Below are 16,272 nucleotides of genomic sequence, written 5' to 3'. Positions count from 1 at the left end.
AAGTGCCCATTTTAAAATTTATCTCATGTCTTGTGTGACTAAGTACTTCACCAAGGTTAGGAGAGTGGTAATGAGAGTGTCCCAAGGGGATAGTCTCAAGGAGTCAACCCCTGTAACTAAGGGACAAGCTGAATCTTCAATTCTTTTCTGATTTGTTTCACCTTATCTTTCAGGCATATTCCCTCCTGTCCTGTTGTTAAATCTCTTGGGATTTTTCTCCAACTCTGTCAGATGCTTTGAAAGGTATTTGGCCATGGAAAATGTCTGTGGTGACTGCCCTGAGACAGTACAGGAGACACTGTCAGCTGGAAATCTGGCAGGGAAAAAGTCCATGTGGAGCATTAAAATGAAACGCAGGAAAGAGAATTTCTCCATCATGTTACCTCTTGTGATCTATCAGGGAATCCTTTCTGACTCAACATTTGCCCTTGCCATGATTGTTATTTCTGTAGGCTCCTTTTAAAAGTTCTAATTTACTTTGCAACGGGATCCCCATTTTATTGTGTGTATCTTTGAGCACCAGCCAAGGCCTGGCCTTTGAGTGATGCTGGCCAGGTCTGGTCTGCATTCAGACTCTTGGGGTGAAAGGGGTGAAATCCTAAAGGCTGAAAAATTTCCAAATGTTGGTTCAGGTGGGGGTGAAATGCCAGAACTTCCTCAGGATGCTGGACTGGTTCCAGTGATCACAAACACAGACTTTTGCCTGCCGAAAGACAAGATGTCATAACTATTTGCTTTATGAAGCAGGTGGCTTGGCATTTTATTGCAGTTAAGCAGCACAGGTGAAGGTGCATAAGGCTGAGTGTGGGCAGGACATTTCTACTCTGCCATTCTCATGTTCAGGATGTTGAACAATGAGGTGAATTAGCAAATGCTGAACTACAGCCAGAAATTGCCCAAGACAAGGTCCTAGGCAAAACCATGACACATATTAATTATTTAGCAACATAAATTATAAAGTTTCTCCTCTCTATGACTCTGGTACAATTTAATTTGTTTAATATTCCAGTTAGTTTTGACTACATATATGGGGGTTTTTTTCTATTTCTGTACAATATCTAGCACACCAAACCACCAATTTCATTACAAGTCTCCAGGTTCAGCTGTGATATATAATCAGTGATTTATACTGTGAATAGATTTGATGGAGATGTGGGAATGTAGATTTCTTTTATTGCTCCAGCCTAATCCTGGTTCATCCATCTACCGCTCATATGATCCTCCTTATGACACTGTCTGCACAGTCTACCAAGATTTTCTTGGCTCTCATATTCTCTGTAATGCAGATTTTAACAGAGGGCCTTGTCCAAATACTTTATAATTGCCATTTCTAGTGTGTGATGAAGCCTGGAGTACTGTACTGTACTTCTCAACAGACACTAGCTCAGCTTTCAGGCACATATGCTTCAAAGCTCAGAATGCTACAGATATATATGGGAGTCTTCCCAAAGATCTCTCAGGCAAGCTGGTATTTAACGTAGAAGCACAGCTAATTTGGAGCTAAACTGCCTTCCACGAGGCACTTTGGCTGCTGTCAGATGAAGCAGCCTCAGTGTGCTAGACGGGACCCATTTCCATTAAATGCTGCTTTCATGTGCTTCAAAAGACGAGTGCAATAAGGATGTTTGTCAAAGGGAAAACTGCAGCAAACTATTACAGGCAGAACATCTGTACTGTGCTGCTCTTCCTTTGCTGGAGTTTATTGACTATTAATTTGATGCATGTATCTTTTAGAGAATGTGAAGTGTCTTTCCCTTCAGTGACTTTCTTTTTCTTTCTTTCTTTTTCTTTCTTTCTTTCTTTCTTTCTTTCTTTCTTTCTTTCTTTCTTTCTTTCTTTCTTTCTTTCTTTCTTTCTTTCTTTCTTTCTTTCTTTCTTCCTTCCTTCCTTCCTTCCTTCCTTCCTTCCTTCCTTCCTTCCTTCCTTCCTTCCTTCCTTCCTTCCTCCCTCCCTCCCTCCCTCCCTTCCTCCCTTCTTTCTCCCTTTCTGCCCTCCCGCTGTCAGTCAGTACCTGATCCAATAATCTTTGGTTAATCTAAACCTAAGGAGTTTAGGAACATGCACTGAAAATGCATGAAAAGCAGAAGAAAACACCAAAGGATTTTTCTAACCTGTAATCCTGGAACTATCTTCTGATAGAAAGAAGTTCTAATTAACAGAAACAGGGACTGAAAGGGTGAGAAGCTGTGATCTGCAGCATAAATGCTACTTACCTTATCTGAATGTGAACTTTTCAAATGAAAAATAACACACAAATGGCTTTAGTGTGAACAAAATACTTTCTCTGCAATAGGGAACCTAAATTTTCCTTGTGTGTGATTCTTACTTATATTTAAATATTTTAGAAATTAAACTAATATGTTTATAATCATTATAATTTCCAACTTCTAATTTAGCAGTGAATGACCATCCACAGGTGTTTGGTTCAGCAGTCTACTTAAACAAGGTTCTATATCTAAGCATATTCACAGAACATTGAGGGAAATCCTCGCATGTTTAGAGTTTTTCACAACTTTTCCTGAGTTTTCCATGAGTTCATGTGTTTTGTTAAATGAGGACCAGAAGGGAAACATTTAGATCCCCCATGAAAAAAAAACCAATTTCAGATTATAATATGTTAATTATAATCTATGGGCAGTTGTTTCTCTCTGAACTTGTCCAGATCCTTTGGGATAAAAAAGGTTTTGTGGACCTTAAAGAAAATACCCCAGCTAACATAAATTGAAAATCAAGCATTAGGATTTCTAATTCTTCATTCTTTCCTTTTTTGACCCCAGATATGTCTTTTCAAGACAACCTACAGGATATGCTTCCTTTAAACTACCAGACCACAAAAATACTCTGTAAAAGCTTTTTTTGTTCCCCTGTAGCAGATGACTGGGCAGTTCACCAAACTCCTACTGCAACCTTCTGTTTTCAGCCCAAAGACTGGTTTTCAACTGAAATATTTCTCAGGGAGAACTCCTAAAGTTATCACCAGCATTCTTCATAGCTGCTTTGCCATAACCCTTGCTATGGTAAAGCACATCCGAACCTTTCAGCACAGCCTCAGAGGAGTCCTTGAGATGAGCTGATACAACCCAGGGCTCTGCAGGAGGGCCCAGTTTGTCAATTCTTTCACCCTGGCAGGAAGAACAGAAGAGAAGAATTAAGATCTTGTCTCCTCAGCAAGACCAAAGAAAGCTTTGATGGTTTTAACAACTGTAATATTTTTATATATATATGTCTCCTGTCTGAGGGCAGTTAGCATTTATGGGTCACATGCCAAATGTCACAAAGGTCATCATAACTTTTCAAGGTGAGGCCACATCACAGAATGGATCAGGTTGGAAGGGACAGTGGCTCATCTGGTCCAATCCTCCTGCTCAAGCAGGGTCATCCCAGAGCACAGGGCACAGGATTGTGTCAGACAGCTCTGGAATATCCCCAGTGAGGGAGACTCCACAGCCTCTCTGGACAATCTGTCCAGGGCTTAAGCACTGCACAGGAAAAAAACTTCTTCCTCCTGTCCAGGTGGAACTTGCTGGGATCAGTTCCTGCCCATTCCTCTGGTGCCATTGCTGGGCCCTGGAGCAGAGCCTGGCTCCATGCCAAAAATCTCAAACGTCAAAAATCTCAAATGTCAAAATAATATTGAATTAAATAAAATCTGCATACACAGGGAGGCAAATTCTACCTTTCTGTCCAGGAAAATGATTTTTGGCTGTACAGGAAGCTGCTTCTCAATTTCTCCATCTGAAGGCTGCACCTGAACAGAGATGCTGTAGGGTCTCCTGTATAAGCCTGTTTCTGAATGTTGTCTGCTTCCATTTCTTTCAAATGAAAATGGATGGGAAAGAAAAAAATAAAACAAAAATAAAATAAATGAAAATCTGAAATAAGATTTTTGATGTTATTTTCTGTTCTTATTTTCTACCTATTTTCTATTTTTCTACCTATTTTCTATTTTTGTCATAACCCTTTGATTCCTTGGGTGAGAGCAGCATGCATGGAAATAGGAAAGTGTTCTCACTTCAAAGCAGAAAGCATCACCAAAATATGAAAAAATCCTTTTGTTTCAATCTCCAGTTTACAGATGGAAAAGTGAAAAATTAACAAAGTAATTTATGTCTCTGGTATCATGTTGGAAGTATGTGGCAGAGATAGTGATTTTATGGATTCATGAACCCAATGCCTTAGCCCCAAAGTCATCATTGAAGTGCACTGAGAGCAGTGGAGCCTGCAAATGTTCCCTGTCCAGCAGGAAGATTTTCTCTGAAATCCTTTGAGCTCCCCTAAGAATGAAGTCTTGGTTCCTCTACACAAGCACAGCACTTAGAGGGCTTTACTGCATTTCCTTTTCCTGCCATCACCTTCCCAATCTGCAAAGTCTGCAGACTGAAATAAAACAGTTACAGACACCCCCTTGAAAGACATTGGTTTTTCCAAGCCTGAAATTTAAATTAGAACATCCCAGGAGAGAGTTTTTGCATTTGAATAAAGAATCAACATTTCATTCTGAGCCTGGATCATTTAATTCCCTCTCCCAGTGCTTTGTGCCATTTAGTATCTCATATATATATAATTTATATATATATAAAAAGCTCTAATCTGCAATTGCAACGAAGTGGCTGGGGGTTTGGTATTGTCTTGAAATGAAAGAAGAAAAGCTATTCATTGATCTCTAGTGTTTGCTTAAAGGTGTTTACAAACACAAGATATATGGAGCTTAAGTTTCCTTTGCTTTTAACTCTTTTTTTCTAGTTTTGATGGTTGTGGATGTTTCTTCAGAGTATTACTCTGTATTCCAAATGAGAAACTGTTCATACTGAGCTGGTGGAAAATACTGGTCTGAACTACAGCTGCTGGAAAGATCAACTAAGGTTTTAAGGATATGTGCAGTCTAGAAAGGTGGCTCTTGGATTGAAGTTTTAATTCTTATCTTGGTTCTTTATCTTGCATTTTTGTTGGTGGGAAAGTCTCAAAGGCAGTGTTAGGTTTGAAATTTATGTCAGGGGCATCAATAAGGTGCTGTTATCCACCTTCTTCCAAAAACGTGCATTCAGCTGTGTGACCAAACACCGAGTCATATACAACACACCAAATCATTCCTGTTTTCAAGCTAAAGAGCTGCACTTCTCTGTGAGCTCCCTGGCTCCAGCTGAGCACAGAGAGGTTTAGGTGAGTCTTTGCATAGTTTCTGTAAAGCCCATTTTTTTTTTCTCTCCTCAGCTTCTTTAACAAAAAAGAAAAATGCCCTGAATTCACACCCCAGTCTCTACATCCTAAAAGTGTGCATAGAGGAAGGCTGCTGCAAAATGTCAAACTAAGTACTTCTCAATCCCTAAGGTGAGTAGAGTCATAAAATCATAGAATCATAGAGTCATAGAATCATAGAATCATAGAGTAATAGAAAATTTGGATTAGAAGGGACCTTAAAGATTATCCAGTTCCATTCCCTGCCATGGGCAGAGACACCTTCCACTATCCCAGGCTGCTCCAAGCCCCATCCAGTCTGACCTGGGACACTTCCAGGGATGGGGCAACCACAGCTTCTCTGAGCAATCTGTACAACGCTCTCAGTAAAAATATTCTTTTTAGCATCTAATTAAAATCTCTCCTCTTTTAATTTAGAACCATTACTCCTTGTTCTTTCACTCTCTGGTAAAAAAAAAACAAAAACAGTGAAGAAAACAGAATGAAGCAAAACTAGATATTGATATTTAAAATGGAAGTGTAAAAATGAATGTCTGTTTGTGAGTTATTTGAACTTGGTCAACACAGCATAGAATGTGGTGTTTATATCCCACATGGTCCAACCTGACTCATGCTGTGAGGGACCCCCTGCCTTAGGGCATAACCCTGCACACAGCAAGTTATATTCCTTAAAATTATGTCAGTGTGGAGGAGGAGAAAGGAGCATCCTGCTGCTCCCCTGCTGATTTGTGCTGGAAGGAAAACAGGCTTTTCCTGGCACAGCTTTGCCCTAGGGAGGTGGAGGTAGATGAGTGCTTGTAGCTCAGCAAGGACCAGAGCAAGACCTGCCTTTGCCTTCATCCTGTAGCCATGAAGGATGTGCTGTTTGCCACTGGAATCTCCTGCTGGGCAGGAGCAGGCTGGTTGGCAATTCCCTGCTGACAGGGAGCAGATCTGATGTTCAGTGCCCTGCAGCTCTTCTAGATGTGGGCACAGCGGGCTGGGGATGCCTCAGTCAGCAGGGACACCAGGCATCCCTGATCCTGTCACCATCAGTGCCTACACGTGTCTGCTGAACAGGCTGAGGCTCCACAGGAGAGCAAGTGCTTGTCCTTTAGCAGCAGGGAAGTCTGAGGGCAGAAACTGGAGGGTCTGCTGCAGGTGTTATGGATTAATTGAGAATCTTGGTGGAGAGATTTGGGGCAGAGGAAATGAAGTATCCCAGAAATCAAGGAGAACTTGTCATTTTATTTACAATTGTAATAATAACTGTAATAATAAAATAGAAATTCATAGAATGATTTGTGTTGGAAAGGACCTTGAGGATCATCTTGTTCCAACTTCCTGCCATTGGCAGGGACACTTTACATTATCCCAAGTTACTCCTCGCCCTGTCCAACCTGACCTTGAGCACTTCCAGAGATGGGGCAGCCACAGCTTCTCTGGGCAATCTGTGCCAGGGCCTCACCATCCTCACAGGGAGGAATTACCTTCTGATATTTAATCTAATGTAATATAGTAATATAATTAATAATATAGTTATATCATGTTATCATAATAATGTCTACAAAAATAATAATAGTGGGAAGCAGAAGCAGAAGAAGAAGAAGAAGAAGAAGTAGTATCAAGTGACTTCAAGGGGAAGGAGATCAGGATGAGAGCCTGGGTCAAGGGTCCATTAAAGTCAATGTGTCTACTAGAAAACTAAATTATACCAAAAACAAGCCTTGGCACTGACACCTGATCACTTCTACAATTAAACTGTCAGTCTCTCTTAAGCTATGGTTCAGGGCCAATGGTAAATTCCAGAACAACTCACAAATGGTCTGGGAGCTAAAACAGTCAGAAAATATTTTCACTTGGAAGTTTGGATGAGGCCATGCTGAAATATGTCAGGTGGCCTTGGTGCCAAAGAATAGCCCCTGGCATATTTAATTTCCTAATAGACATTGAAATTAATTGAACAGTTGTCTGGTATGTCTGCAATGTGCTGTAAAATCAATGTATCCTTGCAAGGAGAAGGAAATTGGGAAGAATTTAGGGAATAATATGACTAAATGAATTATGATCCAGCTGAAGAGACTTTTTTATTTGCTGCTGAAAAGGTGGACATTGCTGGTAACTGTAAGGGATTCAAGAAAGGGAGGTTCAGCAAGGACAGGGCATAGGCAAGCTGAGGACTTGTGGCAGGCAAAATAGGTACATATTCACTGGAAAGACTGTGAGGAACTCAGAGTTTTTGGGTGAGAATGGGTTCTGATGTCATGGGATGATGAAATAAGGCAGACCTCTGCCCTCTCAGGTGCACTGTTGGAGCTTTGTCACCCCCTGCAGATCTTGTCACTAATTATTACAGACAGAGAAGACTGACATGAGCATCAGAAGACAATGAGAAGTCTGAGGTCATTCCTATTTTAAGCAAAAAAAGGTATTTGAAGGATGACTTATTTCCACCAATTCCCATATTTTCTCATATTATAGAAAGAAACCAAAGAGAATCATGGAGCCCAGCTCCTGGCTCAGAACAGGAAAGGCCCAAGAATTCCATCCTGTGCCTGAGAGCATTGTCCAAGCACTTCTTGGACTCTGCCAGGTCTGGTGCTGTGACCACTGCCCTGGGAAGCCTGTTCAGTGCCCAGACACCCTCTGGGTGAAGAAACTTTTCCTCACATCCAACCTAAACATCCCATGACACATTTTCATGTCATTCCCTCAGGTCCTGTCACTGGTCATCACAGAGCAGAGATCAGTGCCTGCCCCTCCTCTTCCCCCCATGAGGAAGTTGGAACTGCAATGATGTTTCCCCTTTGTCTCCTCTTCTCCAGGCTGAGCAAACCAAGTGACTTCAGCCTCTTGTCCTATGACTTCCCCTCTAAGCCCTTCTTTCATTAGAACAACGAAGATGGTGAAGGGTCTAGATGTGGGATCACCAGAAGCCTTTAGAAGAAGAGGGACAGAGCAGATGCATCAGATAAGAGAGAACCATCCCCCAGATTCATTAATGACTTCCATTAATAGCTATAGATCAGTGGAAATGCCCCTGTTTACAAAGCCAGTGGCAAGGAGCTAAGCCAGGCCTCCTCCATAACACAGTCCCCAAGTTTACTGTCAGAGAAATGTCTTTTATTAAAAGTAAACAGCATCCCGCCGGAGGTCAGAGCTTTGCCGTGCTGCGTATCCCAAGGTAATACCACTTTAAGCTCCACATAAACTCTTAAACAGTTTCTATCCTAAAACCAGACCGTAGGTGGTACAGTTTTTTACGATATGTTATAATAGTGCAATAAATCTGTTAGCTTAAAATCGAATCTCCGTGGCCTTTTAGAGAAATCATCATTAAATGCAAGGCCCTGTTAATGATGCCATCCCAGTGAAATTGTTTAATCTGCTAGGGGGGTGGAAGGTCACCAAATGAATTTTTTATAATACATCAACTTGACACGCAATAGGGAAAACTGTAATAGATAAAAGCAAAGGAAAAGGGCACTGTCTTCTTCTGATAGGTCAATAGCAGCCAAGAGAGTCACTCATCCACTTTTCCTTCACTACCCTGCTCCTTTTCCATTTAATATGGACACCCAATTAATACCTCAGCACCATAGACAACCTCATTTTAGGTGAATTATAGCAATTTCTTCCCCCTTCTCCGAAATGAAAGTGATCACAATACATCATAGCATTGTGCGAATTAACGTTAATTGATTCGAGTTACCAAGCATTGATGGGCCACTTCTATAATCTGGTCCTTATTGGGAGCTGGAAGGGATGGAGGGAAGATTAGATTGCATCCCCCGTTGCTTTGACGACGGCGGTCACCTGATGGCTTGTTAGACAGTTGTACGCTTCTATTGCCGGCCCCAGTGGGGTCGTCAGTAAACTGGAGTGATGTCCAAACATCATTACACGCTGCTCCGATATTAAAGCAAAGGGATTAGCACCTTATTGCAGGCAACCTGGATTTGTCATTGTGCTGTCGTTATCCAATTTCCAGATGATAATGTGACTGTGGCCTGCGGGCACGAGGTCCTACAGCCAAACCTAGGTGCCTGTGTACGTACACACACACACACACATATATATATATATATGTAATTTTTTTTAACACATACACACACACACTCATATCCATATATACACACGCACACGACCCCACAAACACCCAGCACCCCAAGCCATTTAACCCTTTGCTCACCAGATTCCTGCTAACAAAGCATGTGGAAGAATTTTTCCCCCCTTTCCCATCAGACGCGCAGCGGAGGCCAGGAGCACGATGCCAGGCTGGCCTGGGAGCTGACACGGCCGGATTCCAGCTAACAAAGCATGTGGAAGAATTTTTCCCCCCTTTCCCATCAGACACGCAGCGGAGGCCAGGAGCGCCATGCCACAGTGGAGCAGGCTGGCCTGGGAGCTGACACGGCCATCACTCACTCGAATGTCACAGCAGACAAGCTCTGCTGATAGAGGTGACACCACTCACATGTTAAATAAGGTGGAGTGGGGACAGGATTGGTCCCTGGGAGATGTGGCCAGCAGCTCCTCTCTGCTGGCGCCGGTATCGTGTAAATCATCTCTTATGTCTCAGGTCCCGTTAGTTGTTAGGAGGGAAAATAAATTCATGTGTGACACCATAAATTCATGACATGAGCAAGGCAGGTTTTGTTTGACAGCACTGAGGTACCGGTGATGGGATCACAACTCTTTGCAGTGCTTGAGAAGCATGGCAGGGACACTGCTGGATCTCCTGCGTGTATCTGAGCAACATTAACTTCTGAGGGAGCACTGAAATAGGGAATAACTTCCCTTGAGCTGATCCTCTTCATTTTTAACTGAGATGTATTAACATAAACCCTTCAGTTTCAAAGACCAAGACTGGTGTGGGGGGTATGTGTCAATTTATTCCTCCTTCTTTCTATAGATGCAAAGTCCTGTTCTCCTTTCCCCAAATCTCTCCTACCCTCTCCATCTTCCTCTTTCTCTGCTTTATCCTGCTGTCCTTTCACCTTTCCTACCTCCTGCTCCTTTCCTGCAGAGGATTCAGCTGAGTTTTGGAAGTCCATTGTCAGAGCAAGCAACCAAAGCTATGTGGGGGGTAGGACTTCTAAGTGCCTGAATCTTGAAATTTACAGCTGTCACCTTTGAGTGGGAATGAAAAATTCTTGGGTACCTTTACCATGTATACTAGATGTTAACAGAAATTTATTTTAAAATTTAAGGCTTAGAGGAGAAATGTATCTTGGTAATAGACCCTCTTAACCCTACACTATCAAAAGGGTTCCTGCCAAGGAAAGCAATGGTGAAAAACCATTACAATATTCATCTACTATTGTTGGAGGGGCAATGTGAAGATCCATGGAAGGTAGTTTGGAGATTTGTTGGAAAATTTGCAAGGGAAATGCTAGCTTCACACAAGGCTCATATACAAAGACCTGATTTTGTTATTTTCCCCTTCAAAACCAAACAATCTTATGGACAGACATCATATTTTGTACTTGTTTGGAACAGTCTGAATGAAAAACATTTACACGTAAGCTGCAATTTAATTAACTCTATTGACCATGCACTCAGGTCAAAAGATGCCTCCTTAGTTTTCCTTCCTTGGTTTAAATATGATGGAAAATAAAAACAGCTAGAAACTGTAGCTCTGGGGCCTAATCTCTACATAATTAAAGACTTTTTGTAGCATCATCATCCCTGGTATGACTGGGCCTTCCTTACATTGACAATTCAGTTTTGATGCCCAATTTTAATTCTACCAGAAGCAAAAGATGAGTAACAGACTAACATTTCACTATTGTTCAGACAGATAAATATTCTATTGACACAGAATATTCCCTTCACATAAACTGTTTTTACATCTGTTGTCACCACCTTCACTGTGGGAAAATGTGCCTGAGTCTCCAAGTTCCCAATGGCCACCCACCTCTTCTGGCCCATCCCACAATTATGTTTCCCACTAGGAAAAGAATTATGAATTGACAATAAAAATTTCATCCTGATTCCAAAAGTACAACTTTTGATCAGACAGTTTTATTTGACATAACACATTTTGTTCAAGTTTTAACCCCCACTTCATACTCATGATATTTCTTATCCCATCACTCCCATAAAGAACCCATTACAGAACCAGAATTTCCTCTGATGGAAAACCGTCTAGGTTTTTCATGTAGACTTTCCCACCTTTTCACTAGACTGTAAAAGAGTTGTTGGCCACCTCAAGTATCCCCAAACTATTAAGTAAATAGATAAATAAATAAATAAATAAATAAATATAATTTTGGTCATGTGGGGGAAATTCAAGAAAATATTATTGAATGGAAAAGTGAAATGTCTCTTTCCAGTTCTATTGCAAGGCTCTTCCAGTTTATTATCTGAGGAGGAACCTGCTTATATTTTTAAATGCAAATTTACCTCTCAATGTTTTATATGCTTTGGTTCCGGTGCTGTCATTGTCCATTGCTATAGAGAGATTCCTCACTGTTATTTACTCTTGCAACATATTTTCACAGATAGAATGATACCTTCCAGATTTACTTTGCCAAGTTAAACTAACTCTTTACCAAATGGTTTTATGATTCTCTTCCTTACTTCTTAAAATCAACTCAGTTTCCATGATCATCTTAAATGTCCTTCCTTTTACTTACATTAATTGAATGTCTCCTTTTCTGTACAACAGCTGTGAGTGATTGGCACATTCTACATAAGAATATGCCCTCTACACTGAATATCAAACCTAAATCTAACCCTGTGAATATCTAACTTAAATAAATTTAAATTAAAGGAGATTTTAAGCTTAGTTTAAGCTCCTGAGTACCATCACTTCCACTCCTTCACTTGAGGGGTGTAGCAGGTAAAACTTTGAAATAACCTTAAGTGCTACAATGTCTGCAGCTCTTGACATGGAGATTGTTAGCATCCTGCCTTTGCCTGCTCACTGGAGGAAAAACATGTATACTTATGCTGTCAACTCTTTTTTTATAAAACCCTGTGCAATTCCACACAGCAGCCTGCCTGAAACCTGCACAGAAGTTATCAAATCCAAGAACTTTGGGGTTAGGAGGAGTCAGAATTCTTGTTTGAACTCCAGCCCTGCTGCCTGCATATGTGCCGTGTGACACAGGGAATTAGTTGTAATATCTCATTTAGTGCTCTGCATGGGAATTACTGCTGGGATAAGCCATTCTTTGATAATTTGCTTCCCCTTTATTCCTTGCTGTGAACTTCAAATTTCCTGAACAAGGACCATTTTTCATATGCTACCACAAATATAACTCACAACAAAAAAAATATTTCAGTTTGTGTCCACTTAAAGGTCAATTAAGAAGGAGCAAAACTCTGCAGTAGTGTGGGGATAGGGACTAAATGGCTTCTGGACAACTGCCCAGAATTAGATTCCTGATTTTTTATAAAGGCACCTGCACAAAGACACACAATATACTTATTCATCACTGTGCTTCTTGTTCTTTCCTATTTATAATGATATTAGGAAGATTTTGCAAAACAGGGATTTCTATCTGTAAATACATCACAGTATCTATTATACACAGGCATTTTACTGGAAGATAAACTCTGTGATAGACATCTCTGACTCTCCAGCTGTGCAAGACTATAGCAGTCACAGCAATCACCTCTGTCTTCTCTTGACAAATTAATGAGCCGTGCTTGAAGTGACCCTAACAAAGGAGTTAAATTAAAATCATGTATAAAAGCACTTCAAATTATAACAGACAAGTCATATTTTTAAGGGCTTGGCAGTGTGATATACAGACCTACTGACTCATACCTTACCACAGCAGGATTTCCAAGGCTCCCCTTAAGCCTCACTGTCCTGGGCTGCAAATGAATATCCAGTCTGTGCTGATTAAAGATCTTTTTTATAGTTGTTGTTGTGTTACAAAACCATAAAATCATTAAGGTTGGGAAATACCTCTAATACTATTTAGTCCAGCCATAAACCCAGTACCACTGTGTTGACCTCCAAACCATGTCTCCAAATGTCCCATTCATTCACCTCTTGAACACTTCCAGGGGTGCTGACTCCACCCCTGCCCTGGGCAGCCTGTCCCAATGCCTGACCACTCTTTTAGTGAAAGACATTTTTCTCTAATATCCAACATAATGTTCGCCTGGTGGAAGATTTTTGTAACTTGAGGCTTTTTCTTATCCTGTTGCTTGTCACCTGGGAGAAGAGACTGACCCTTCCCTGGCTCCAACCTCGTTTCAGAGAGTCATTGAGAATGATGGTGATGCAGAACAATTCCCTGGTCTGAAAGCCCAAGGAGATGGGCCTGGTAGGACTGCAGGTTCTGTGTTTTTCTGATGGTCCTACTGCGTTTTGCATGACTCAGGTGTGAAAATATTCCTCTTTTCCTTCTACAAAAAAATATACTGGAACACTTTGTCTGACTTGTAACCCCAGTCCTATTATCTGTGCCTGTGCCAGCATGTGCTGCTTAAATGGAGACAGATAGACAGTGGGGACAGTACATGTCCCAACAGGAAAACCCTGATTTCATTTCACAGGTTATCTGTGGCTTTATTGCATCGGAAATGTCAGCCATGAGTAATTCCAGAAAAGCTATGACTGATGGGGAGCAATAAATAACAGTGCAGAGGAGCCCAAGCAGCTGAGGATGAGTGAGTTCTGAGCCAGTCCTATGATCTGGTGATGTGAGTGTTCTCTTCAATAAAGATCCCAGGTCTTCTCATAATTGGGACAGTGAATCCAAGGCTTTAGGCTAGCACTGTTCTTGTGCCTGCAGCAAAACATCCTCCATCCTAGGGAACTCTCCTGATCCTTACTGCTTGGAATCTTTTTACAGAGTGTGCACAGACAGGAAGACAAAACACAGTTGGGAAAGCAGTCACAGTGTGGAGATGTCACTTCTGCCTGAAAAAAGGCAGCCTTGAGGCTTCCTTGCTGGCACACAGAAGATGGTGCTTCCCTCCTTTAAATGGTCTCTTGGGATCATGTCTCAGGATCATGTAAATCATGGAATGATTTGGGCTGGAAGGGATCTTAAAAATTATCCAGTTCCACACCCTGCCATGGGCAGGGACACCTTCCACTGTTCCAGGTTGCTCCAAGCCCCATCCACCCTGGCCTAGGACACTGCCAGGGATCCAGGAGCAGACACAACTTCTCTGGGCAATCTGTGCCACAGCATCACCACCTGCTGTAAAATTTCCCACATAATTTTTCTGCTGTCCCATTTTGCAGTGACCTTCAGTGTAACACAAACAGCCCCACACAACAATGAGGTGCTGATCCAAAATGCAGTATATCTTCAGAAACAACCCTGATTTAAGATCTGATCTTGCACTTAAGAATTCCTCATTGGTCTTAATGCAACACCACAAAAGAACCAACAAAACCCCAAAACCAAAAGCACAAGAGGAAAACAAAGCAAAGCAAAACAAAACAAAACAAAACAAAACAAAACAAAACAAAACAAAACAAAACAAAACAAAACAAAACAAAACAAAACAAAACAAACCCATCTAACCCAAAAGAAAACAAAAATAAAATCCTCCCTCCCAAAAAAACCCAAACAAACAAACAAACAGAAAAATAACTACAGCTGAAACCAACAAACCAAAAACAAAGCAACTAAACAAAGATTCCTAAAGTCACAGACCACTGTCCTCCTTCTGCGTGCTTTTCTACCACAAACCACAGTGTCTACTAGAAAAGTTAAGCACGTGAACAGAGTTTGTATCACTGGCAGACATCAGGATGGTCCATGGGTCAGCAGTAAATGGGAGAGGATGTGGTATTAATTTCAGAGGGTAAGTCTTAGACAAATCCAATTTCTTTCTTGCATAGATGGAATATATGGAATATACTTATACTTGGATAAGCCTCAGTAGTGCACAACATCAAAAAATAACATTATGCAATATCAAGAGAGTACACAATAAGATTGCCAAACATCAAATCCTATGTCCCCTATTAAAAACAGATGGGATATTACCTTTTTCATATTACCCATATGCTTTTAATACAGTTTCAGGATCTGATGCTGAAATACACTGCTGTCTGCTCCCACTCCAGCCCTGCTCTTCACAGCCTCCTCTGCAGATAAGGGCTGACATCTGGGCTGTGCAAACAGGGGCTGTATGAGGCTGAAAAGAGCAAGAGAGGGACAGAGGAAGGAGGGAGAGAAAGGATTGCCTGTTGCTATGGAGGAGAGGGAAAAAAGACCTTCAAAAAGTGAGTCTTGGTATTGAATATCAATAAAATTTAGTATGTACAAAACTGACCAAGAACTCTTCAACTGGCAGAGCTCAAAAGGGAGCTCCAGGGGGAAATTATTGTAAAGAAAAAGAGTATCCTGTATTCTTCTGTCAAAATGAGATGCAGGTCTGTTGACGTACCTGGAAGGAGATACAAATATAAAGCCACTGCTGATAAAATGCATGGTTTTGTGGGCTGATAAATTACCAACAGAAAAGTCAAACATGGGGGCCCAGATCATGTGGGATGTAGAATCTAGGCAAACAGATGGAACTGGGTTCTGGAAAGTCAGAACTGAAAAGGAATTAAAGAATACAGTGAGCAAACAGAAGACTACGAGCTCTCCTGTTTCTGTGGAAGAATGGGCTAATGGAATAATTAAATTGTGCCAGTAAAAAATGGGATTTAACACCACTTTTGCATTTGGCACCAATTCCATACAATCATAGAATGCCAGGTTGGGAGTGACCTCAATGATCCTGTGGTCCAACCTTTCTTGGAAAAATCATGGTCTAGTCAAGGTGGCCCAGCACCCTGTGCAGCTGAACCTTAAAAATGCCAAAGCTGGGGAATTCACCAAGAAGGAAACCTTGACTTTCAGTCATGCCCACTTCCAAATAGATTCAGAAAAAAAGAGATAAAGAAAGAAACACTCACCAGAACTCAAATATTTTGATTCTTTTCCAAAGCAGACAGTGAGGTGATTTGATTACTTTGAAGGTATCTGGGGGAGGAAGAATCAATGCCCAGAAAGCTACTGATGTAAAAGTGGAGGAAAGAAACCAGGGGCTCTCATGGGAATCTGGAGGTAGAGGCTGACAAGAGGAAATGGACAAGTATTTGTGACAGAAAGAACAGGAATA

The 16,272-nt window shown here is 41.2% G+C and overlaps 1 protein-coding gene across 1 annotated transcript in view; it reads right to left on the bottom strand.

Moving 5' to 3' along the window:
• The window catches only part of PKHD1 (PKHD1 ciliary IPT domain containing fibrocystin/polyductin), a 239,336-nt gene that overhangs the window by 11,064 nt on the left and 212,000 nt on the right, over positions 1-16,272 (bottom strand). The window contains exons 60-61 of the mRNA XM_039696008.1: positions 3,677-3,812; positions 3,035-3,122 (exon numbers count right to left, since the gene is read on the bottom strand). Of these exons, the coding sequence (XP_039551942.1) occupies positions 3,035-3,122; positions 3,677-3,812 (224 nt within the window). The remainder of the gene's footprint in view (positions 1-3,034; positions 3,123-3,676; positions 3,813-16,272) is intronic.

The sequence above is a fragment of the Passer montanus genome, unplaced genomic scaffold, assembly GCF_014805655.1.
Source record: "Passer montanus isolate IOZ18808 unplaced genomic scaffold, ASM1480565v1 scaffold94, whole genome shotgun sequence".
NCBI classification, from domain to species: domain Eukaryota; kingdom Metazoa; phylum Chordata; class Aves; order Passeriformes; family Passeridae; genus Passer; species Passer montanus.
This window is presented reverse-complemented; position numbering and strand designations above follow the sequence as displayed.